This window comes from Pygoscelis adeliae, unplaced genomic scaffold (assembly GCF_000699105.1).
Source record: "Pygoscelis adeliae isolate BGI_AS28 unplaced genomic scaffold, ASM69910v1 Scaffold120, whole genome shotgun sequence".
Taxonomy (NCBI): Eukaryota; Metazoa; Chordata; class Aves; order Sphenisciformes; family Spheniscidae; genus Pygoscelis; species Pygoscelis adeliae.
This window is the reverse complement of record NW_008824032.1, coordinates 330993-356964: the sequence shown is the minus strand read 5'-3', so window position 1 is coordinate 356964 and position 25972 is coordinate 330993. Positions and strand designations below refer to the sequence as shown.

Sequence of the window (25972 nt, the reverse complement as noted above, 5' to 3'; positions counted from 1 at the left end):
TAGGGAAAAAATCAGATTGATGAAGGTGGGAAGAAGATTTGGACTTTAGGAGACAGACCAAAGGTTTGGGAAGCTCTGAACAACTAAACAGGTATCTAGTTATTTTCAGACTAGTGAACCAAAACATCACATTCCCCTGAAAGACTAGCAAGATGGGGAGGTAAATAGTTCTGCTTGTTTCAGTCGTTTTGGAAGCTGACACCAAACCAGTCCCCATCATCTCTCTCAGCTTCCAGCTGCCGCTTGAGAAGGTCTCAACTTCCAACGTCCACAACTCAGTTTTTATTGTCTCAGGGAAGTGATCCTGGTTCCCAGTCCTCAAAGCAGAGAAACTTCCCTCCCAAATCTTTCCAATATGCATCCTTAAGGAAGCAAAGACACACAGGCTGGCCATCACCTGGGAAGCAACGAACAACTGTAAATAGAACCATTAATGAATGATTTCTTTTATGCCTCTTAATGCAAAAGAAGAAGAATCACAAGTGGATTTGTGTTTACCCCTTGAATAGACTTTTGGATGAAGATGAGAGAGAGAAAAAGGCCAATGCATTGGCCTGTCTTTTGCGGGAGGAGGAGCACTAAGATCCATAACTCACACTATCTTGCAATAGGCAGAGGCCTCCAGGCCCCGGAGCAGCAGGTTGAAACAGGCTAGTAGCGGTGAGAATATCAGACAAAAACAGGCTTGTTGGGTAGGCAGGATAGTAAGGCTTTTGGAAAGAAAAGAAGCAGCAAATAGTTGAGAAGAGGCTGGGGGAGATAGAGAATCACATACTTCTGTTCGAAAAGATTTCAGTGCAGCTTCAAGAGACAGAAAGACACATGGGTCACAGGGAGAGGCAGAAGGGAACAAAAAATATAGTTTTATGAGAAGTGGAGGTGTTAGGAAGAGAAGGTGGGTGGAGATTTGCAGAAATGTATCTGTTTCCCTCCCTCCCATTTTCTTTAAGGGCGTTTTTCTCAGAGCTTTTCCTCTCTTTTCTCCTCCCCACAGCAATCAGCCAAGCTGGGAAGAAGAGATTGTCTCTCAACTTAGTGGTGTGTCTTGGCACAGAAGACTGATAGTAAATAAGTAAACAGGGTTGACAACTGTAGTAACCGCAGGAGCAAAGCCTGCTCAGTGACAAGGATGAGGACTCTTCCAGAGGTAAGGAAATGTGTCTGTCTTGCAGTCTGCTGAGGTACCTTCATTGCACCCCTCTCTTTTTCTTCCCCTGTCACAGCTACACTGCTTATTGCCCTAGGGAACTGGAGCAGTTGAGTTTTTGACAGTTTGTATCCAGAAGGGCCTTGTCCAGGTCTCAGAATTAATGACATGGGATGTGGTGCGAGGATTTAGGGGTTCTTGCCCTTCCTGTTAGTCATCCTAATGGCCATTCTGAGGCTGTATTCAGATCTGTTTGAAGCACTGACCAATAAGTAGTAGTAGTAGCAGCAGCAGCAGCAGCAACAGTAGTAGTAGTAGTAATAATAATAATAATAATAATAATAATATGATTATTTGAATCTTTTATTGTATCCCCATTTTTTCAACAATTTTTTTTAAGACAGTACTTATGCAGAAACATGCAAATTTTTTCCCCACAAATAATTGTGGGTAAACATGGCATAGTTTTCTGAATTTGAGAATGACATGGTAAGCCTAATTGCTCCCCATGTAGTGTGGTGTCCTTTTCCTGATTTGATGTCTTATATAAATAACCAGTAAAGTGTTAATTGCATATTTACAGACAACTCGCACTGAACTGAACTGTTAGCTCAGGGTTGCTAAAATGTACAAAACATTCAAGGACAATAAAGATAAGTAAAGTTTTCTATGTAACTAAATAATATAAAAAAAGAAATGTGTATGTTTTGTTATGTTGAGAGCTGTTCAGTATTGCAAGAGCTGTGGTTGAAATGCAAACAGTCACTTTATATTTATCTTGTCTGCATTTTTCTGGCTGAAGAATTTGCAGAAATGTTTGGTTTGTATATCCATTCTCATATTTCTGCGTGATAAAGATCAGACAACAATCATAATTTTAAATAGTTATTGGCCATGGTTATACTTCAAACTTTTTTAGTATTCCAGAATATAATTCAGCAAACTTTCTGTTTAGTTTCTCATGTTAGCAATGTATTTTACACACAGGCCAAAATATTATTTCTCAAATGGCATTTAATGTGCTCAATTTCTCTGCTTAAGTGATTTGCTGACAAAAGATAAATTTAAGAAAATGTTGATATTTTTGTGAGTGTTGGGACATTAGTCTGAAAACATGTCATCCACACGACCAATGCGATAAACACAATTTGAGTAACAGCCAAAGTCAGTAATTCATGAATAATCTACTGGCTGAAACATAATACCCCTAAATTGTCTCATAAATAGTTATGAAAAATAACTTCAGTTCTCCCTGCCTTTGATCTCATTTTAATTTACTTTATTTTCATAAAAGTTAGATGCTTCTTTTTCTGCAACAGCTCTAAAGACTGGGAAAATGCAAGGTGAGGAAGAAGTAGGCAGAGGAACTTCAACCTCCCTGCAGAATATAAGAATGGCTCACAAACAGAAAGAAGGAGACGCTGAAGGAGAATCAAATTCTTTGGCTGGTTTAGTTGCATCAAACAGTTCTTGCTTTAGTTATAAGAGTACCTGTCAAGATTTTGCTGGCCCAAGTCATGCTCGCATTTGAATTGGATGATTTGTGTAGTACATACATTCAAAATTATTCATTTTATAATTCAGGACAATTAGAGGTCAGCTTTTAGTGATTTTACAGGCATTTGATCTCACTTAGCTACAGTGAAGCCACTTAAATTTGAGCACTTGCACACTCTTAAAAGAAAAGCATGAAAGAACTGACACTGTACTGGAAATTGCATTCATCTTCAACTTCATGCAAATACTAATCATTCTTCTCACTTACTCATAAATGAGGCCCATATGGAAAATCTCTGTCAGAGATTAAAGGCTCTTCATCCTTTTCCACAGGCTTGTTCAAACTGTTCACTTGTCTCTTTATATGGAGCATGCTGCATGAGGCAACGAAGCCTTAAAACATACCACAAAAAAGTGCTTCTGCTTCCTGCAAGCTATGTAATGTTCCTGCATCCTGCGCCATGGAAGTTTTTATATCCCACCTCCAGTTCCATCTATCCTTGACCAAAGATCACTGAATTAGGAAGGGCTTTGTATTTTAGTGCCTGTGTTCTGTGAACCACTTAGTCCATTTATGGCACAAAACTAAGTTCATACTAGATAAAGAATCTGACAGGGATATTGTCAAGGTCAGTATCTGTATAAGACTACTGAAAGAGCAGGTGTTTTTCTGTCTAGATTTCTTTGTCATGAAAAAGATATAAGGGACAACTAAGTATGACCGCCCTCCTCTTTTTTCTTTATTTATGTAGGTCCACAAGTTCTCTCAAATCCAGCCCCAGTAACAGAGGCAAGATTAGAAAGAGATTCCTTATGGAAGGTGAAGTGTTTGAAGAACACTTTTTATCCTTACGGCTCACATAACACAGACCTTTATCCAGTTTCTAAGTAGAGGTACACAACCAATTTTCACTCCCGTGTCTCTTCTCTTGGGGTATGCTATTCTTTTGGGGTATGCTGTTCTCAGCCAGGTACTTCTCTAGATGTTTCACATTAGAGTCTTGAGGGGGACAGTCTAGTTCTTTTACAGCTTTTTAAAAATCTATTGTTTAATGCATTTTCCATTTCAAAAGGAACATAATGTATAGGCCCAATATAGACCTACTGATAACCAGAAGTTTGGCAGAAATTGCAGTGACAGTCTTGAAATACCAATTTCTTGTTAGTCTCTCAACAGCCATGCCATTTAGTACTCAAAAGAGAGAAACAGATGTCCTCTGATAACATCAGACCACAGAATTGCAAAACTATAAATATTTCATAGTAGGAATAGGCTAGATTTTCAGTGTGAAAACAAGAAGTCTATTGCAACAGAGAAGTCAGGAGCATTGTGAATGTAAATCATTTACTCCCTCCTAAATGGTGAGAGAAGAGGGCTCACACATTGAAGAATACTTTTTCTTCTTCCTTTTCAGCCAAGCAAATTTTCTTTCGCTCACTTCCCTGCCATACTGTTAGGTCGTGACACTTACTCTCTGCTTGAGGAGTAAAAGCTAAAGTGTTTTACTACAGGGGCGTATGGAAGGAATTTGGATTTCCTCCTTTATATTTCCTACACTGTACTTTGCCAGTATGGTCATGTTCTGTATCTAGCACCTTTTAATGCCAGTATTCACTTGTATATACTTGCTTTCCACTTAGTTATTCTGTATCCTGCCTAAAGAAGTCAGCAAAACAGGATTTTAAAGGGAGAAAAGCAATTAGGTGTTTAACCCTTGTTAGCAGTTTCCATGAGTTAAGTAAGCTGACATATGCTTTTGAGAGGCTTCTGTTAATTATTGAATAAAATGCACGTTTGAAAGATATGAAAGGATGAGGTCTTTTTCTATTTCTTTCTGTGTTTTCTGTTCTGTTAATGTTTTTTTGTACAGGAATTGTACATAGGATATTAGGCAAGATGATTAACAGCAGACTCATTCATTTCCTTAGCCTTTCCTCAGGTGAAGGGATATATGCTGTGAGGTACTTAATTCTTGTAGGTTTTTGCTTCATTTTTTCTTGTGATTTTTGTAAAGGTCTATATTTTCTGTTTCTGTGGCAGAGAAGATAGATACCGAGCATGGTGACAAATGCAGTTTAGCTGCTGCATGTAAGGGAGCAGCAAGGGCACACAAGGGAAGACAATCTAGAACCTCAGAGTCATGACAAGGCAGGCAAGAAGTAATGACTTTACCAGCAAGTGGTGCACCCCCACAGACGGGAATGAGGGGGGTAAGGAAGGTCTGGTGACAGTAGACAGGGTCCACCAAGAGTGTAGATTGCCAGGCAAGTCCATTGTGAGGAGGCAGGTCCAAGGTCAAACCTGCAGAATCAAGTCTGTAGGTTAAGGTCAGGATCCAGATCAATGGGGTACATGGCCAGCCATAGGCATGGCTGCTGCTGCTGCATAGCTCAGATGGAGATCACACAAGAGCTGCAAAAAGCAGCTCCCAAGTGAAGGAGTGGGCACCTTCACTGAGGCTCCTTCTAGCTTTTTCTCGAAGAGCTCCAAGGCCTGTCAAGGTTTCTCAAACAGCTTTCTTTTATCAGAGAACCAGGCTTGAGCACAGGGAGCTAAACCTGAGGCTGTGGGGACAGTACAGGCCAGGCCCTGACACTGGCATGTAAGACTCTTAAAGTAGCACTTCCATCAGCTTTCATACCTATGAGATTTACTCCTTGCTTGCTATACTATTTCTTCTCTATCTGTCTTCCTCCCAGGTTTCCCATTATCTTGGTTTTTTCCCTTCTGCCTCCTTTTTCTCACTGTATATTCTTATTCAGTTATTTCACTTTTCATTTTTTCAGTTCTTTCCCTTTCCTTATATTACCAGCATCCATTCCCATGTCTGTTCTCTTGTAATCCGCTGTTCTCCAGTCTTACGCACATCAAAGTAGGTAGAAGTAGTGGACACGCACAGTAAATGTCATTTTATCTAACTTTATCCAGGTAGATGTTAGGGGTGTATCCTAACACAGTCATCTAACTTCATTTGCAGTCAATGGAGAAAAAGACAGGTAACTCTGGAGGATGCTTCAACTCATCCTAAGACAGATGTCTAAAACAGGAGCTGTACTCATAAGGTGCCTTCTCCACTGACTAAAAAGTCACACCTAGATTATGAACACAATTCAATTTAAGTGAGATAAAACCTGTCTGTATAGAAGATCTTATCTGTGACTTACAGCTTGCTGCCATTTTTAGAATAGGGCAAAACTTTTCTCCCCCTTGAACTGGACTAGAGGGCTTAGGATGCAGGAGTTATTTCTTCAGGAGAGATCTGAAATTAGTGCTCAGGTAGCCACACTGTAACAGAATAAAGAACTACCAGTCCTAGCTATCCTGTTATTAGCTTTATGGGCTCAAAAAGGCTTTGATATCTTCAGGAGGTATATGCAAGGTGATCCATAAACCAGAAGGAACTCTGGAGGGACAGGCCTCCTTGTGGCAAGCTGGCTTTTTGGTGCATAATTCATAACACCGTGCAACAGCTGTAGCTGGAAAAGACAAGGAGGCAAAGGAGATGAGAAAGCCCCCAGGAGTACAGTCACCTAGATGACTTGGACAACTGTTGGTATTCTGGCACTAGTCCTGTGGGTGATTTTCTGGTAGATTAGGTGGAAAATGGAGTATATGACCAGTGCTAACTTTAATATGAATATTTCTTTCTTCATTTTTTCTGTTTGTCTCATTTTTCTCTCTTCAGACCTGTGACCAGGAGCTGAGAACAGGTGCAAAGAAAGAACGATGCCTTCAGGGGAAAAACCTACTTCTGTGTACACTTCTTCTCAGTACTCTCCTTGGCTTTACACTGCTTATCACCTACATCATGATGACTTGTGGTCTAGGTATAATATGGGATATCCTTTTCCCTGCTTCCTCATCCACCCCATTTGTAAGACCCCTTTCTCTCCTATCTGCCTCCATTGTGGATGGCTTAGCATCTCTGTTAAGAATCAGAGTTTAAGAATCTCAAAGAATCATAACACGAGTTGTAAAAAAGGTACACTGTTCTGCCTCTTCCTTGGGTCATAGTGGGGAGAGATCTCCATGCCTGTCCTCCTCCTCTGCCTGCCATTTAATATGCCTGGGCCCAATTTTGAGGGAGAGCATCATCATGTTGTCTTGCATCTCATCATCGTGTCATGCTCTGTCTGTAGTCACCTCCAGGAAACTGGACTGAATCTGAGATTTGGAGCTCTTCCTCCGCCTTTCTATCTCCAACTTAATAAGTCTAGTCCTAGTTTTGTAGCACAAAGCAGTGCAGTCATAGTGTAGAAAGAAAAGTCATAGTCTCTTGCTAAAGGGGGAGCTGTGAGCATAGACCAGAAATATTAACTTGCCTTTCAAATTTGCTAAACAGCTATCTGCAGAATGGTCCATGTAAATTATGCATATAGAACACTCAGTACTGAAGGTGCACTTATACTGGTGGATACAGACATTCCCTGCTCCAAAATAAACATTATTGACTCTTTAACTAGCATTTTTCTTTAGGCCCTGTTATGTGTTGGAGACTCTTCACTACAGAGACCAAGGAAAAACTGTTAGTTTAGATCTTGTCAATTTCCACTCTGCCTACCTCCTCCCATGTCAACTGTTGAAACCATAGTATGGAAAGTCTTACTTTGATTTACAAGTGGCTTATTTCAGTTAGTAATTGATCTGATCTGATGTTGATACAAGACACTGAACCCAAATGAGAACACATACCCAGTGATTCACAGTAGTTTAGATAAAGGGAGTTTTAGATCAAAGCAAGATGTACTAGAAAGTCTTTGTCCTGTTTTAACAAATGTCATTGCTGAGAAATGTTTCCCATGCTTGAACCCAAAAGAAGATTGTAGCGAGGTGAGTGTCAGTCTCCTTCTCCCAAGTAACAAGTGATAGAACAAGAGGAAACAGCCTCAAGTTGCTCCAGGGGAGGTTTAGATTGGATATTAGGAAAAATTTCTTCACCGAAAGGGTTGTCAAGTATTGGAACAGGCTGCCCAGGGAAGTGGTTGGGTGACCATCCCTGGAGGTATTTAAAAGACTTGTAGACATGGTGCTTAGGGACATGGTTTAGTGGTGGACTTGGCAGTGTGTCCTGGTTTCGGCTGGGATAGATTTAATTTTCTTCCTAGTAGCTGGTACAGTTCTGTGTTTTGGATTTAGGGTGAGAATAATGTTGATAACACACTGATGTTTTAGTTGTTGCTAAGTAGTGCTTACACTAGTCAAGGACTTTTCAGCTTCTCATGTCCTGCCAGTGAGAAGCTGGGAGGGGGCACAGCCAGGACAGCTGACCCAAACTGGCCAAAGGGATATTCCATACCATGTGACGTCATGCTCAGTATATAAACTGGGGGGAGTTGGCCGGGGGGTGGTGACCGTTGCTTGGAAACTGGCTGGACATTGGTCGGTGGGTGGTGAGCAATTGCATTGTGCATCACTTACTTTGTATATTCTTTTATCATTATCATTATTATTATTATTATTTTCCCTTCCTTTTCTGTCCTATTAAACCGTCTTTGTCTCAAACCATGAATTTAACTTTTTTTTCCCCCCAATTCTCTCCCTCATCCCACTGCGGGGGGGGGAGTGTGAGTGAATGGCTGTGTGGTGTTTAGCTGCCTGCCGGGTTAAACCACAACACAGTGCTAGGTTAACAGTTGGACTTGATGATCTTAAAGGTCTTTGCCAATCTAAACGATTCTATGATTCTATGATAACATCTCCTTCCATGTTTTAAACTTATCTCCTTACTTTCTCTGTGCTAAGTCCTTCTTTTGCTTCATGTGTTGACACTATCAGTTGCTTCTTTTTTATCATTTGGCCAAATTGGGCTGATTCAGAGAAAATACACTGAGGAGGCAGAATAATCCAACCTGTGACTGCCTAGATAGTATGAAGAGAGGACACCACCTCTGGACTGATTATCTGTCCTTTATTTAAAGCATCTCCCTTACAAAGTGCAAAGGCAATCTTCCTGTGAAGTGAAGGACAACACACTTTGTTCCATATTCAGCAAAAACTTACAAGGATTTCAGCACTCTGTGTGCAAAGGAGTTTGTACCAAAAAGAAATCTTTTTGGGGAAATGTCCCACAGATAACTCCTCATTTTTTTTGCTTGGAGTTGTTCTCACTCTTCACTGTCACTGCTCAGTTCTCTCCTATTTACTTCCTGCCCAGGATCCTGTGATGACGAGCTGGGTCTTACACTGTTGGCCAGACTCCTGAATTCTAGGAATGACACTGTAGACCCCTGTGAGGATTTCTACAAATATGCCTGTGGCAGCTGGGAAGGCAAACACTCAAGCAGAACCACAGAAGAATCACTAAATGTATTTGATGTGTTGTTGGAAGAAAACCAGTTGATCCTGAAAAGGCTTTTAGGTAGGGACAGAATATTGGTGTGTTACCCTCAGCATCTTCCTCAGCCAGAGCTGAGAATACTAATAACTGAGAGCACAATCATTCTTAACAGAGACTGAGGCCAGTCTCTTTGTTCTTCTATCATTACAGGTACAGATTTATTCTTGAGCATGTCATATTACAGTAGCTTCATTTTAAACATTTTAGTTCTCCTTGCTAAGTGTAACAGGTCAAAGTCACACTTTAAAATTCTGACAGCAATCCAAGCCATTTTCCTGTTGCCTTGTAAAAGTGGACCCTTTCTGCTGGGCTTGTCCGAATGTGCACTCTGGTCATGTGTCCTGACTCCATGTGGGTCTGAAGCCTAGATACGCACCACCTTCCTGTTGTGCTCCTGTTCCCATGCAAAGGAACTCACATATTTGGCCTCAGGAAGAGTCATGGCACTAGAAGATCTCTTGCTTTGAGTCAATGTGGGAAGTGTGGATGTATTTACTAAATTGTTCTGAATCGAAGTGCAGCGTGATATTTTCTTACAACCTTTCTCTGCTCTAATACTGCCCCAACTTTTTTTTTTTTTACCACTTCGTAGTTTTTCATCTATTTTTTTTTCCCTCAGAGGGCCCACAGTTTGGGATAAGAGGCTCAGCTAAGGAGAAAGCAATCCAGTTCTATCGCTCCTGCATGGATACCCAACGGATAGAATCCCAAGGAACTCAACCATTGAAGGACCTCCTAAATCAGGTGAATGTTTGTGCTATTTCCTCTCCCTCCAGAAGATAATTCCTGCAGGGAAAAGGAAAGTGTGAAGTTAGGGTCATATGGTCCTACATGATGGAATTTTGCTAGCATCTGGCCCTGAAATAAGCTCATGGTTCACAGCACAACTTCTAATCTAGCTTTAAATGCTGTTTCAAGACTTCATTTTCTGACATCAGGTCAGAATCATCATCATCTGATTCTTTCCTCATGACCTTACATATTACTTTAGGACTGTACAACAACCAAGACTGCAAAGAGGGATCACTTTTAATCTCAGAAGCTCAGTTCAATAGGATCCAACTTACAGACCAGGGAGCACCTTGTAAAACGGGTGAAATTTTTGTCTCTAAGATCTGATGGCCTTCTACTACTCCAGGCTTCAGGGGAGCTTGTTTAAAGAGGAAAATGCTTCTCTTTCCATTCTGGGAGACTCCTCTCAGTGCCAGGGAGGGTTGTACATCTTCCTGCCAGCAAAGGGCATTTATGCCTTGTCTCCAAGGATGCAGAACCTTCCAAGAAGAAGGAACAGTGACTGCAGGCCCACCTGTGAATCTGCTTGTCAGGGCGGTGGGACCTGTAATCCCTGATCCCTGGTTGTCCCTCTGGATGGCTTTAGAAAAGTGACACCTCTTTCCTCTCTCTTTCTCCTGTTTTTTCCTGTACACCTTGTTCTGTTGATAATTATCATTCCTTTTCCTTGTGTCATTTTGCAGTTTGTTGCTTTGCTTAAGTGAAAGTGACAGGTCATTTTAAAACCAACAGGGTATGTAGAAATCTTCATGAGTTTCCCCTGTTGCTGTTTGCTTTGTTGCTTCTCAGTTGTGATAATGACTGAGTTCATAGGAGTGAAAAAAAGATTTTGAAAATATGGATCGAGCATATGTTTTTCTCATCTGCTGTCATACTATCTCTCTCCCTCTTTAGGTTGGTGGATGGAATATCACAGGTGTGGGGAAAGCAAAAGATTTTAATGAAACTCTCCAGATTCTCATGAGCAGATACAGCACCTTTCCCTTTTTCAGAGTCCACGTGGGACCTAGTCCTTCTGACCTCAAGACCAATATTATTCAGGTGAGTGGACTGAAGAAAAAAAATTATCAGGAAGCACTGGGAATAAAGAGTCAGTTACACAGCCCATGAGACCCAGGCTTGCTCAAGTTAAGCCTATGTTCTTCTCTAAAGAAAGTTTTCCTAAATTTCAGTAAAATTTCTGATTTTATTAGATAAAAAGCACTTATTTCTGGACAATGAGCAGATGAGGAAGAATAAATTGCTTACTTTCTCTCATCTCTTCTGCCTGACAGTGTAGGTTGTACTTCATCGTGGAAGGGTCTGGTTCTTCTTATGTTTATGGGCATGACTAATACAATAACAGACTCTAAGTGCTAAGTGTCTAATACACATAATGTACTATGAATTTTGCAGCTCACTATTGTAGTTTAAACCTGGTAGGCAGTTAAGCACCACACAGCCGCTCCTTCACTGCCCCACCCAGTGGGATGGGGGAGAAAATCAGAAGGGTAAAAGTGTGAAAACTCATGGGTTGAGAAAAAGACAGTTTACTAATCAAAAAAAGAAAGAAAGAAAAAAAAGTGATGCAAAAAAACCCCACCACCAACCAACCACTGCCCAGCCAGTTCGCAAGCAATGGCAGCCCTGGCCAACCTCCTGCATCCCCACTTTTATTGTTGAGTACAATGTCATATGGTATGGACTATCCCTTTGGCCAGTTGGGGTCAGCTGTCCCGGCTGAGTCCCCTCCCAACTTCTTGTGCACCCCCTGCCTACTCACTGGCAGGGCGGTGTGAGGAGCAGAAAAGGCCTTGACGCTGTGTAAGCACTGCTCAGCAATAACTAAAACATCCCTTTGTTATCAACACTGTTTTCATGACAAATCCAAAACATAGCCGCATACTAGCTGCCATGAAGAAATTTAACTTTATCCCAGCCAAAACCAGTGCACCATGTAGAAATATTTAACAATGTGGTTTACGTTTGAATATCAGTCACCGCAGATTTGTAATGAGCTTGTAAATGAGCTGCAGAATATGATAGATCCACAAAAATTACTTAGCAAACATTTTCCAAAAGTAAAAACAATTTATTAACAATTTCAAATTCTGTGAGACAGAAATTAACAAAGCCTGTTGAGCATATCCTCACATTTCCAGTGTTTCTGGAAATAGCGAGATGTTTTTCCTTTACTCCTTTTTGCAGATTGATCATCCTGAGTTTGAGATGCCACCTGAGAGTAAATTCAAAGAGAAAAATTATCTTGAGGTAACATATCAGAGCCTGAAAAATAGCTATTTGGTGTAGGGATCTCCTTGAATTGTCTCCTGGTTCAGAGTGGTCTGTTTCCATGGGTTACGGTCAGTGACCTCTGAAAATGTCTCCAGAAGGAATTCTTTACAAAACTCTCTACTTTTCCAGAAAGGTAGTTTGTAAAATGTAACCCATTTTTAGATGCCAGGTTTAAAACTTCTAGTGTAGAAACAGAATGTAATAGTTTTAATTTGTATTTGCTAAGTAATATGAACCTGGGCTTCCCTCTAGGTTTCACCTTGAATGAATGTTTAAAAAAAAATGTTCTTGTCTGAAGTAAGGCTTTATAACTTAAAATCTGTGTATTGGGGGAGGGGTAGCTAGCATTTTTAAAGTTATTTTAAAATGTTTTAACCTAAGCTGGGGAAACAAAGTCTTTGACCTTGGGAGTTATTGCAACAAAGTTAATTTTATCACAGCCTTGTCATTTTTCTGAAACTTTATAAAAACTTAGTTGATTTCAGTTTCTCAGTCTGACTCATTCAGAAGAGTCTTCAAAAAAATAAGCCTGTCTACCCATCACAAGCATTCCTTTGATACCTCATGAACATAGAAGCAAGAAGCTGGCATTTTCTCTCCATCAAAAATACTGGCCTATTATATCACTACATCTCTCTCCTTTGACTCCAGAGATGGCAGGCCTACCTCTCTAAAATGATTCTGGTATTTAATGGAATTGTAAGCTAGGACAAAAATAACCTTTTGGGAATTCAGTGTTCTTCACTAACAGAGGAGCTGTACTTGGCAAACTGTATTCCACATGAAGCATTACATAAGGATGTTGCAGTGAAGAAGACAGTTTTAGGGATGGGACTGCAGTGGTTTTGAAAGATTGAAGCTTATATGGTCAAGATGGATGGTTGGATGGATGAATGGGGTGACTAAGTTTCAGTCATGTTTCTCCCACTGGTCATATGCTCTGTATTGCAGGTTCTCCGTGTATATCTCTCATATTTGAAGAAACTGGGGGACCTACTTGGAGGGCCACAGGATGGTCCCCCTGATTCATTTTCCCTTACCTTGTCCTTCATCTCTAACCTCCAGCGAGTTGTCACCCCACTGCAGGAAAGGCAGCAGAGGGGGATGCTGTTCTTTCGCACTACCATTAGGGAGCTACAGGTATCTATGCCTTAGAACTTGAGCAACACAATTACATGTAACATTCACATTCTGAAGATTTGGATCAAAAGAGATATGAAACTAAACTCTGTTTAGATGCCATTCCCTTGCAACTTACACTTGGAGTCTGTTGAGCTTTAAATAACCTATTAACTTACAGTCTTTTATTGACAGCAGTTGGATTTTTCAGGCCCACAACTCTCTCCCCTCCCCAGTGCTAATTCAATAAAAAAAGTCAATTCTCCTTTTCTACTATAATCAATACCCACATCATAAAAAGTTTAACTTGTTGAAAGTATCTGTTAACAGTATTAGAGAGACTATCCCAGTTTCCCTATTATTTCTTGTCAGTCAAGTTAGAGTCATAGTTCAGCATGTAAACTTTGTTTTACTTCTAGGAAAAGGCACCTGCTATTGACTGGCTGTCATGTCTCCAGGCTGTCTTCCATCCTATGCCAATGAACCTCTCTCAGCCAATTGCAGTGCATGACATGGATTACATAAGAGGCATGTCACAGCTCATCGAACAATGGCACAAGGAAAGGTAGGAGTCAATATCTATGGTTATAGTTGTTCATGCCTCAAGAAATATTAACTTCAGATACCATAAATTAGAAAGGTCTGTGTTAGAGGCTGCTGAATCTAGTAGCCTAACAATTGCAAGGCTGCTGTGGCTCTATATCCACAGGTTTAGCCAGTACTAAGGCTTAGCATATATTCCCAATAGGCTTGCACATGCATGCACCGTATATGTACACACATATAAATGTACATATATGTGTGTGTCACACAGATCAACAGAGATGGAACACAATGCCTTTACTGGCACCCACCCACCCATAGCACTCATACAAACATGAACAGCTCAGGCAGCCTGATCCTATTCCTCCTTTCCAGCTGATCAGGACTGGTCTATACTAGTGAAGTATATATATATGTACACACACAATATGGATCCCTCCAATAGCTGGTCTTAGATATCCAGTCTGTCCAGAAGCTGGCCCCAGATCCCCTGGTGTCTACAGCTGCTGGCACCTGGATATATGAGCCCCTGAGTCTTGCAGCCATACTTTGGTTTCTGGTACTCTGGTCTCTTCAACAGCCAACTCTCAGACCCCTGCTCTCTCCAGCAGCTAGCTTGAACCAAAGTGCCTCCAGCAGTCAACTCTCAGACTCCTTGTCTCTCCAGTATCCAGTCCCATCCCCCCCCCCAGAGGGTAAAATGTTATCTAAGAATAGCATTTAATAAGATAGGACAGATTCTGGTGACCATGTGCAGGGCCCAATCAGACAGATGTCCTGGCAAGCCATAAGTCTATGTTCAGCCATTCCCTCTTACCACCTTTCCTCTCCATTTTCCCACGCATGTTCCCCCCAGTCCACCACGAACCTTCCCTTTCCCTGCCTTTGGTCCTTCCCATAAACATCCCATAATAAATCTCATAGAATTCCACAGACCCCTCAAAATATTCTTAATAAGTTTCACCCAGTCCTAAAAATGCTCTTTCTCCTGCTTCCCATAGAGAATCCTGTGCCCCAGCAGGCAATTACCCCTTGAGTCTTCAAGGTATTCTGGGGAGAGATTTTCTTTGGTTGACTCATGTCAAATCGTTCTCCTTTGATAGCCCCAGGTGTAGCCCATTCAGAGTACTTTGTTGTCATTGTTCAGGTTACTAGGATTCCTCTGCCTCAAATTACTCCTCTGACACCTGCCACGCCTCTGTGTTTATAGTGACCAGCCTTCAATCTTCAATCTTTTTAAATGTCATTTTCCTACAGGGTCCTTCACATTTATATGATTCTTTGTCTGGTTGGGAATCTCTCCCCAGCCCTTGACAGTCGATTCCAAGATGCACGCCTGGAGCTATCTAAGATTCTTTATGGAAAAATGGGATCTAGAATGGTGAGTTAGCCTTTAACCATCTCCTTCAGCCTTCCCAGCAGCTGAACACCCTAGGACATACCATCTGGATGTTCTCCTGATGCCTTGTCTGGATGGAGTTTCTTAGATTTGGGGAGGAAAACTACTCTCACTAGGCCATTAGATGCTTCCTTTTTCTCAAAGAAATGTGGGAGTAGACATGACACACAAAACTTTAGAGAGCTAAGTGCACTGTATCATGGGCTAGGGAACAATTGATACATGGTCACCTTTCTTCTATGTATTTGTCTCAGCTAGCATATGAATCTTCATCTTGTGTGAAAGTAAGTGGAGTAAATCATAAGGAAATCAATGTTTTACCTGATTAAAGTTTTCTGAGGTAGCTTAAATGGAACTACATTATTTAACATTCACTGCTGTCATTTTTAGATAGCAGCATATATGCTACTGACTGCACATTTACATATCTTTTTATTGTCTTCCTATCTCTTTGTCCTCACTCTCACGTGTCTCTATTTATTTCTCTGTTCTTACAGATCCCAGATGAGCGCTGGAGGAAGTGCTTGACTGATACCAGCTCTTTCTTTGAGCCAGTTCTAGGGCAGATGATTGTGCAAGAAATCTTCCCTCAGCAGACCAAGAAACTTGTAGGTATTCATCCTCTTAACCCCCAAGCAGAGCTCAGCTTTATCTCTTTCTTTTTTTGACATGACAACTTAAGACCACATCAAGGCAGCAAAATCGTGTGTAGGTTTTATACCTTTTTACATATTCCTGTACTTAGGCACTTCCCATTCTCTTTTGGGAATGAAAGATGTCAGAACATCTAGCAATGACATTGCTGTCATTGCTAGAATAATCAATGCTAAAATACCAGTTATTATCTTTATCTCAACTGTTAGCAAAGTCACGTGTGCAGCACCAATACCTATGACAGCCCTACAAATGCATGCAATCTCAGTGTGCTTCCTGAAATGACAGTTAGTTTTAACAGTATTCATCACCAATCTGACATATTTAAATAAGATTTTCAATTGCAAAGCCATTAAGCCATCATATGACATTGTACAGGAACAAATCAATGTCGAAACATTCTGAGTGGTTCCACAGTAAAAGGAACACCTGCCTGCAGTGTGGAAAAGATTTCTTTTTTTTCCTTTGATGATCAGCGTTCCTTTTTCTTTTGAGGGAAGTTAGTGTAGGCACCAGGTTTTATAACGAGTTTGCAGTGACAAGAGTAAATAACCCCAAGAAAAGTTAATGGGAAAACTAAGACTATGTGTAGTGAAGCACAAGGCTGAATGAACAAAACATAATTTTGTGAAGGAGAGACTCAGATAACCACAACTTGTGAAAGGGAGACACCAGCATGAAATACTTGTGGATACTGAATTTTCATTTCACTCAAGAAGTGGGGCAATCATTTGGTCCATTCCTATCCCAACAGGGACTGAATGAAAAAGCATTATGTTTCCCTCTTAGTTATGATGAGAGGCAAGATGAAAAGGTGTGTGGGAGAGAATGGTGAGCCCTGTGAGGAACCACTGGATGCCAAATAACTTAAGCCTAAATCATTGTAGAAACTGAAATCTCCTCTTTCATCACAAGAAGAGGAATTTTCCCCTAATTATTCTGTGGTTGAATTGCTGGAACATGGGAAGATGGTAGCTAAGCTTGAACAATGTTTTTCTGCAGTTTTGACTGTGCCTTCTTTTACCCATGGCAGCTGGAGCAGCTGTTCTCTGAGATCCAAGATGCCCTCTATGGCCAGCTGGATCAGTTGGAGTGGATGGATGAACAGACTCGCCAAGAGGCTAAAGTCTTGGTGCGTGCAGAAGGCAGAAGTTACTGAGGCCTTCCTTTCCCTGAAGCCTTTGGAGAAGGAATGGAAGGGGCCTGCACCTTCACATATTCCTACCTGCTTCTACAGGCACACAATCTTAAATAGATATCTTATACACACTGAAAATTGTAGGTGGTTTTATAAGTGCCATCATGCATGTGTGATCGTACATTGATGTGTAGGCATAGACAGGCTCAGTGTTTGTTTGTTCATGGATACTCTGAATTAATTGTATTGAGATACAATTCAGTTTTATACACCTAGAGAGGTTAAAAGCTATAAAGCTGAATGCCAGAAAACAATGCTGTAAAGAAAAAGAAGAGTAGAACAACATTAGGCCTCAGGTCATTGAGTTAAGAAAGCAGAGTAGCAAGAGAAGATGTCTTGTTGAAACAGAGTAGCTGTTCATTTTGAAGGGCTGATTCACAGATGGTATTTATATTGTTTAGAAATAGAGTTTAAAAAGGACTTCCAGAATGTAAAGCCTCCTATTGGTCATGTTTCTTTTTGTTCGTTCGTTTGTTTATTATGATTTTAGATTTCCAAACTACAAGTGGAGATTGGCTATCCAGCTCACATACTCCAGACTGCCAAAGTGAACCTGGAATACCAGAATGTGAGCTATATAATGTAAACATGCCTGCCTCATTATTGGCAGTTTACCTGTACAAACTGCTATCTTGTCTGCTGCTAAAAGAGGCTATGACCTCTGGAGCAATGCACGTTTCCTACTGTTCATTTTCTGAGAATGTATGGGCCCAGAGAACCTTTATTTATTGCTTCTATATTGTTGCCTATGCTGTCTCCTATTTAGAGTGGCTGGCCTGATAGAGATTGGTTGTGACTTGCTTGTATGTTCTGTTTGGCTTGCAGATAACATTCCTGTCATATCTTAAATTGAAGGTCTTTACAACTGGGACAGAAAAACCCACAAGTATTCCATTGGTTTGTCTTTTGATGAACCCTTTTTTGACCCGTGGGACTTTTCTCTTTCTCATACTGTCCAGTTCATTCCTCGCTCTTGACCTATGACAGTCACATTACCTGTCTCTTCCCTCAGTTGGAGATAAATGAAGACACTTTTTTCCTCAATGTGGTGGCTTGCTTGAAAGTACTGAGGGAAAACTCCTACTTGAAACCCCTTCAGCATCACTCACAGGATAAGTAAGTGTCAGATACTGATCTGAAAAATATAACAGAATCAGACATTCGTGGACTAACTGAGGTTGGAAGGGACCTGTGGAGATCACCTACTGCAACCCTCCTGCTCAAAGCAGGATCAGCTAGAGTGGGTCACTCAGGACTGTGTCTAACTGTATGTCTGTATCTCTCTTTTACTGCAGAAGGAGGGGGAGGGCAGGCAGCGGGGGCGGCAGAACTGGACATAGTACTTCCAGGTGTGGTTTCACCAGTCCTGAATAGAGGGGCACAATCACCTCTCTTGACCTGCCGGCGACACTTCTAATGCAAGACAAGATGCTGTTGTCCTTTGCTGCAAGGCTGCATTGCTGCATCCTGCTTAAAAAAGCCTTGAATCTGGCAGCCTGTCTTGTATTCAGCCTGAGCTCATGCTACCAAAAAACCCCCACTGTTGTGGAAGGAGCCTCAGACCCCTAAAAAAAACAAGCTTTTTTTGCCCATGAACCCTTGAGTAAGGGCAATAGCTGGTTCTCCTGCACTTAACAGCAAAATAAACAGCAAAGCACTGTGATGGCGTGAATGCTGGCAGGGTCACCTCAAAGGCAGGACACAGAATGCTTCAGAAGGCAGGCAGTGTTGACAGGCATGCTTGGGACCTTACACTGCCTGAAGAGTATTCTGTGCAGGACTTCACAGGAGGTTACTAATCCTGACCTACTTGACAGGGAAGTTGTGAGGGTGAATCCCTTAATGTGTATGAAAGCTAAGCTACTAGCTCTGACCATCTGTAAACAAGTGAAAGTTTATTTCAAACACCTTTAACTCTAGATAATGTGAATTTCATCATTTGCTGCTACTGTATGAACAGTTGTACTGAGCAGACCATTTTTGTAAGCCCAGTGGAGGAAAGGAGCAAGGTATGAGATAAGGAGTTAATACATTCTCATTTCTCTTTTTCTGCTTCTAGCTGGCATGTGTCCCCCTGGACTGTGCATTCATACTACTCAATAAGGCACCACACGGTGGTCTTTCCTGCTGGAATGTTCCGCAGCCCTTTTTTCCACATGGAGTTTCCCAGGTATGGAGGGGCTGCAAAGGTGGAAGCTGGATGTAGTTCCTTTGCTACACCATCTTTCCAGGAAGAATCTTAACGGGTCTGTCTTTAACCTCTTTTTCTTACTGCATCCCAGAAAGACACAGTAAAGGGGGGAAAACCAGCTTTTTCTAAAGCCAGATGGATACTGCCTTATGAATTCTCAAAGAGTGTGATCAGTGACTCTGCTGGAACAAAATCAGAATCTAGGTGAAACTAAGCTAAGCCAAGTGTATTACTCCACAGCAAAGCAGCAGAAGTCTCATATAGGTTAACTGCAAAGAAGTCATTTCACCTTTGCCTCTCATTTTCTAGATTCCAAGAATTCCTGAAATCTAACCCATAGAAATCTAACCCAGAGAAAACAGGAGCCTCATAGAGCAACTTCTTGTCAGAAGTCTTTTTCAAATTGATCAAACGCAGTTCTTTTCCTTTTTTTAAAGAAACATTCTCTAATAAGCAAATGCATTTTTAATTCTCAGTCTTCCCCTGCAACAATGACACTTCTGTAGACCATACCCTTATAGTTGAGTTCTTTCATCCTATGGAACAGATCTGTTAAGCAATATTTTTCTGATATTAAAAGCACTTAAAAGTTCACTGTAAAAATATTATTTTATGTCCTTTTTTGCATGATAATGGATAGATACTTCTCTTAATCCCATTGTACTGAAAGATAAACTTACACTGTGGCAAGAGGCTGAAGTTTGAAAGAAACATGTCTCAGTTAAAAGTAATTATTTTCTCCATGGTGATCTTCTACCACTAGTTGTATAACTTCTAGTGCTTGCAGTACTTCATAAATTCATTATAGTATGAAGAACAGGACACCTCAAAAGAATAATAGAAAAAAAATATTTTTTCCAGTGGTATGGGGTCACTCACCATATTCTTCCTCTCTGAAAAAGTGCCTACAGCTTCTTATTCCTTTTGTATTCAGTGTTAGTAAAACATATTTTTCTCACTGTCATCCCAGTTGAATAGACTAATAAGTCAAACTTGAATAGCTTTTGGTGAGTTGGCACAATAAAATTTTCTCAGATGATGCTCCAAAGTTTAAACTTTACTGACAAAAGCCAGTTCAGATGACTGTGATGATAATTCTTAAAATAAGAAGTCAGAAAAGCAGTACAATTATTATAGAATCATAGAATCATAGAATAGTTTGGGCTGGAAGGGACTTTTAAAGATATCTAGTCTAACACCCCTGCCATGGGCAGGGACATCTTTCACTAGATCAGGTTGCTCAAAGCCCCATCCAACCTGACCTTGACCGCTTTCAATGACGAGGCATGCACAACTTCTCTGGGTAACAATTATAAGTTATAAGCTACGGAGCTTCTGAAAGAGCAGTTCTAAGAGAAGATGAGTTGTTCTGTTCTTGTCACTTCCTACTGAGTTCCCAGTGATGTAATAATGATCTACTACAATCATTTCATGCTTCAGTAGCATTAATCAGTGCATGTAAAGGAAGAATGAGCCCATAATTTCATATTATGGAAATGCATTTGAGTGTACTTTTACTAGTGTGACTATTTGTAAATTCATTGCATAGAAATTCTGATTGGAAAGAACTGCTGGAGGTCTCTAGTACAACCTCTTGCTTGTAGCGAGATCACCAATGCTAGACCAGAGTAACTGTAGTCAAACCTTCATGATTTTAATTTGCCTTGCCAGTTTTATGTACCATTTTTCACTAGACAACTGTTGCAAGATTGCTTCTCCAACCATCCTGCTTTTGTATGATTACCATTGCAGTTACTGTTTGTGCAGCAGTTCAGCCAGTAGTGGGTAAATAAGGACGTATCTCAACAGCAATACATGTCATTAGAGTTAATAAAGGCAGAATCTCATTCACAGACTCTTCATTATTATGATGGCTTATTAGCTATGAATACTTTAATGCAAGCCCATAGTACAATTTTAAGCATTGGTAGAGTAATTTACACTTGTATTTGCATTTTTACAGAGTGTACCACATCTGAGAGATGATAAATAGAAAGTGCTTCTGTGTGCTCTCAGAGTAGAATGTTCCTGTGCAGCCCACAGTTGTGCTCAGTGGCTATAAAGAATGGTCACCTGCTCTCTTTTTCTTTTCAAAAGCATTCTTTTAATGTTTATTTTTCAGTGCTGTGAACTTTGGAGCCATCGGGGTCTTCATGGCGCATGAACTTCTTCACACATTCTATGGTTATGGTGGGTACCGGCTGTGGTGTCTTTGTTTACTCTTCTAGGTCCCCACTGGTACTTTCCCTCAGGGGATCTTAAATCCTGGTCCCTATAACAATGTATACATATATTATTAAGGTAGATGAAGCTAAGGAAAACTCATTCCAGGCCATGCTGACTACTAAGAAGACTCAGTGATTAATATGAGGAATACAGGTGAACGCCAGAAATACCTTCACTTTCTAGGATTTTTTTTTCCCCACAGTGCTGCCTGGGGGCTGTCCTACATGCAACAGGAGTGCACTACAGAAATCTGTAGACTGCTTGGTTGAACAGTATGAAAGCTCTGGCTTTAAGGTCAATGGTACTTTTACACTGTTGGAGAATTCAGCTGATACTGGAGGGCTTGCCATCGCTTACCAGGTATTGTAGTCTACTTACATCTCTAATCTCATAGTCTCACCACACAACTCAGCTGCCATGTCACAAGATTGCTCTGCTGCATCCCTCTCCTACATGCTGCTCCAGTTTCAGATTTCTTGTACTCCTGTGCCAGTGCAGCATGTGCCCTGCATGTCCTCTGCTATTTCAGACATAGGTTCCTCACAAAGCTTTTCTCATAACCTCACTGCTTCCATGTAAGACCACTTATCCCCTTCACAAATTCTGGGGCAGGCCTTTCTTTACTTCCCCATTTATGCCATGCATACAAAAGCATGTTATTTATATGTTTATGTTATACCTGAAGAACTAAGCTGAGACATGAACCAGAATTCTGTGTGGTGGTAAAATGACTCCATAATGATGTTTTCAGCAATACTTTAGAGAGAATTTTTTATTTCCTCATGCAGTAGTTCAGCAGTTTAATTAACTACTGAGTGCAGGGTGCTCTGAAATCTCTAGGTCTCAGATGGTACTTGTTATATTCTTGCACGAAAAATGTTGGGAAGTAGAAAGTCTTTTAATTTTTATTCAAATATTTGTGACTTTCTTTGAAAGTAATTTTCATTCTTTCATAGTGCAGTCACCATATCTTCTCTTATGATGGTGTGTGTGGTAGTGTCTGAAATAGGAAACAAAGGAGTTATGTTGTTACTCTCCCATCTTAGAGTTATTAGGGGCATGGCCAGCAGCAGGGAGCCTCAGAGTGAGGAGAGAGAGATGCAAGCTTGCTAATTTATTAAATTTATATTAGATTGATATATTTCATTGACAGAAGACATGGTTTTGGGACACTATCTGAAGAGGGATTTATTATTATTAATTTTCTCTTTCCACAGGCCTATAAGAATTGGCTGAAAAAGCACAAAGAGAAGGATTTACCTAAGATTGGACTTTCACACGACCAGCTTTTCTACCTCAGTTTTGCTCATGTAATGAATTCTAGGCTAGTCATGTGTGTGTCTCACTCTCCATTGTCTTCCACATTATTACAGTTTGTCTTTCTCAATATTCAATCACTTCCCCCCCCCCCTTCACCCCCCCCCTTCACAGAACTGAGAATGACCGATGTTTCTAGGAGATCTAGAATCTTATTTAGAAAGCTAAAATTCACATATAGGGCCCCTAACCTGTTATGGATCTCAAAGCTAACAAAAGGCTTGACTGCAAATATATCTTTTACAAAGCTCTAAAATCTACCAAGATTAAGTTGTAGCAGACAAGTTGTGTCAGGGAAAGCATGCCAGCTTCTGAGTACTTTTTTGCTGTTGTGAGCAATCTTACACATGGAAAGTGGAATTTTACTGGAAAAGGTGCATATCTCTCCATCCCTTCCTTCATCTACCTCTCATTCATGGTGAATAACTAGATGTCATGTCATTCTGTGTGACAGATAGTGAAAAAAAGAGTTTAGAATGTTATTTAGAGATAAAGAAGTAGAAGTACATGCACACAGTTTGAGATTTCTGTGGGAACCTGGTTTAAGGATTTGTGCAAAGTTGTGCAGTTGTGCCTAGTTGTACAGTTGAGTTTCCCATGGTAGATTACTGGATTTCTGTGCTTAGAAAAGTCACACCCTTATAAGTCACTGTAATTGTGCAAAGGGAAATGTTTTGTGCATGTATTTACATTAGGTCAGAGCAGTGTGTAGAATAGCAATTCTGAAATCACAGGTTATTGGCTCTTGGTGGCAAGTTTTGTATTTCAGAGGCTATCTGGCAGCTGCTGCATCATTTGTCAATGAGTAAAGGCTGAAATCACAAGAGTGAAGACTTGGATTGCCAGTTTAACACCAGTAAAGTTACATAACCATCCCCCCAATCTCTTGAGTAGTAATGGGATTTTGTGTAAGTGCTCTCCTTTCTTGGTGAGCACTCATTGTTTTTGCTTATGAAGCTGAATCTAGACACTGAGATGACATCTATACAACTATTTTAGATGGAGTCCAAGGTTGCATGAGCCTAAACTCCAAGGTGGTCTAAATTCCCTGTGTTCTGGACTACGCAGTATAGAAAAAGAGCAGATGGCTTGTCAGATACGGAAATTGGGACAGAGAAGTTTAGGGAAAGGGAAAACAGTCAGAAATTGTGGTGGTGAAGCAGCCTCAGTCATGTGTGCAGAGGCATGAAGAGCCTTAAGTCTTATTCACATGAGGACTTTCAGCCAAACTGACTTTTCTATTTTGCTTCCTTTCAGGCAATGTGTGGACACCAGGATCCTGAGAAACTACAGTCTTCCCTGAACACAGATCTGCACAGTCCCTTGCCACTTCGTGTCTGTGGGCCTGTCAGCAATAGCCAGGACTTTGCCAAGCACTTCCACTGTTCCAGTGGATCCCCAATGAACCCAGACAACAAGTGCCGCATCTGGTAATCTGCATGGAAAAGGAGGAAGAGAGACATGACCCCAGGGAGAGGAAGGCCCGACCCATGAAAGTATGACCATCTTCTCAGGGCCCCTAGAGTGACATGGTTCTCTTATTCACTCCCCTACCTTCTTTTTCTTGTTATCCTTTCCTCAGCAGTTGATGGTAGCAAAATTCTTAAACTGAGCTCCTAAGGGAAGAGGGGCTCCTCCTACTGCTCTCAAAACTCTGTCCCAGATATGACAACTCTGGAGTTTAGCAAGTCCCAAGGTAGCAAGATGACTAGCCAGTCTCTAGTAGGCAGCAGCTTCTGAGGAGTTGTAAACAGAAGGACTGTTACATTATTAGTCCCTCTGTTCAGTGTATTTCCCTGTCTACTCCAGCAGCCTCACAGTCATGTTGAATGGACAGGGCAATAAGCTGGAGCTCTAAGACTTGTTCATGTAAGATTGGCTCTTTGGGAAATCCTATGGGTTACTATGCAAACCACACATGTAAGTTACCAGAGAGGGAAGAATCCTCTTTTCTTCTGCCAATAAATGGAGATAGGTAATAGGAAAGACTCAGTGGCTACAGCTTCTAGGCTGAAAGACAAGTCACTTAATAATGAAGGTTACTAAAGGCCTTCCCTGTTCTTTTTGTTTCATTAGCAAAACTCCTAAGAGACAAAAGAGGAAAGAGGAAAGCATCCCCATTGGTAGGAGGGGGATTGGGAGCTGAGAACAGATTTTCTTTCTTCTTTCTTTCTTTTCCAACAAAATTCTCTTTTTTTTAGTCTCTATTTAGGGTTGAGGAAATGGTTGAGGGTGGAGTATGGGACAGTCACAAGGGTTTCTAGAAGTCTCTGAAGAATGAACAATTAGAATTCCAATAACTTATCTGGATCCTGAACCTGGTTCTCTCATCCCTAAAAGTTCTCTCATCTGTACATTTGTAAATATTTACCATCCAAACAGAGGAGTAGAGCTGCTGTAGGATTTTACTTTCTACTTGAAATTGAATTTTAGGTATTAATTTACTTTAGAGGAAAAAGAGAGTAAGAAGTAATATATTTTAGGGTAGCAGGAGAAGTGCTTACAGCATATTCCGAAGAGCAACATAATAATTACATCAATTTCACGTTCTGATAATTAGAAAATTTATACCAATGTTCTAAAATTTACCAAAGTTATTAAGTATACAAAATACTCCTACCTTTTGCATACTCTTCAAACTGTTCTTAATTATGGGAGCATTTTTATTTTGCTTATTATATTGGCTGCCTGGGGATTGTTTGTGGAATAGGTAATGGCAAGTGGAAACATCTCTAATCAATGTAAGCATTGTAAAAATTGTGAAAATCCTAATAACTGTGTTAATCCTTTCCAAGTACTGACAATGCAGCGAAATATTTTCCAAGAACAGGCTGTTCAGAGATTTTGTTTTCATTAATTAATGAAAATATTAATAAAGTATTTGCTTCAGAGTAAAAAAATCACTTCGCAAACTCTTTATGACCAGGCTTGTTTCTTTGTTCTGTATTTGTACTGTTCCCAGCATGACTGGAGTTCTTAGCTGAACTTCACAAGTAATAAATAATACTACCTTGAAATAATTTAATTTATTTACCCATCATAAAAAACGCACAAAATTGGGCTTGTGCTTATCTTTACCATTTAAACAGTGTATGCTCTTCCTCCACTCATTTAATCAATTTTTTCCTAACACCATGTCCAGACTGTATTTCTTTTAGATGCTAATAGCAATTAACATTGTACCAGACCTTGTGTGTCATACAGAAGTCATTTCAGTGTACTGAGACTACTTCGTTTCTTTGTTTATAATGTATAGAAAAATCAAAAGCTGTTGACA

General features: G+C 40.5%; 1 protein-coding gene across 1 annotated transcript; it reads left to right on the top strand.

The window, feature by feature from the left end:
* The first annotated feature begins 812 nt into the window (after positions 1–812).
* On the top strand, positions 813–25972 carry KEL (Kell blood group, metallo-endopeptidase). The gene is made up of 19 exons (XM_009328589.1): positions 813–895; positions 995–1147; positions 6331–6472; positions 8800–9003; positions 9602–9726; positions 10669–10815; positions 11962–12024; positions 13000–13188; positions 13587–13732; positions 14968–15091; positions 15607–15717; positions 16797–16895; positions 17452–17529; positions 17974–18077; positions 19021–19131; positions 21275–21342; positions 21581–21738; positions 22596–22688; positions 23953–25972. The coding sequence occupies exons 2-19, from the start codon at positions 1130–1132 to the stop codon at positions 24127–24129; spliced, it is 2157 nt and encodes a 718-aa protein (XP_009326864.1). The 5' UTR covers positions 813–895; positions 995–1129; the 3' UTR covers positions 24130–25972.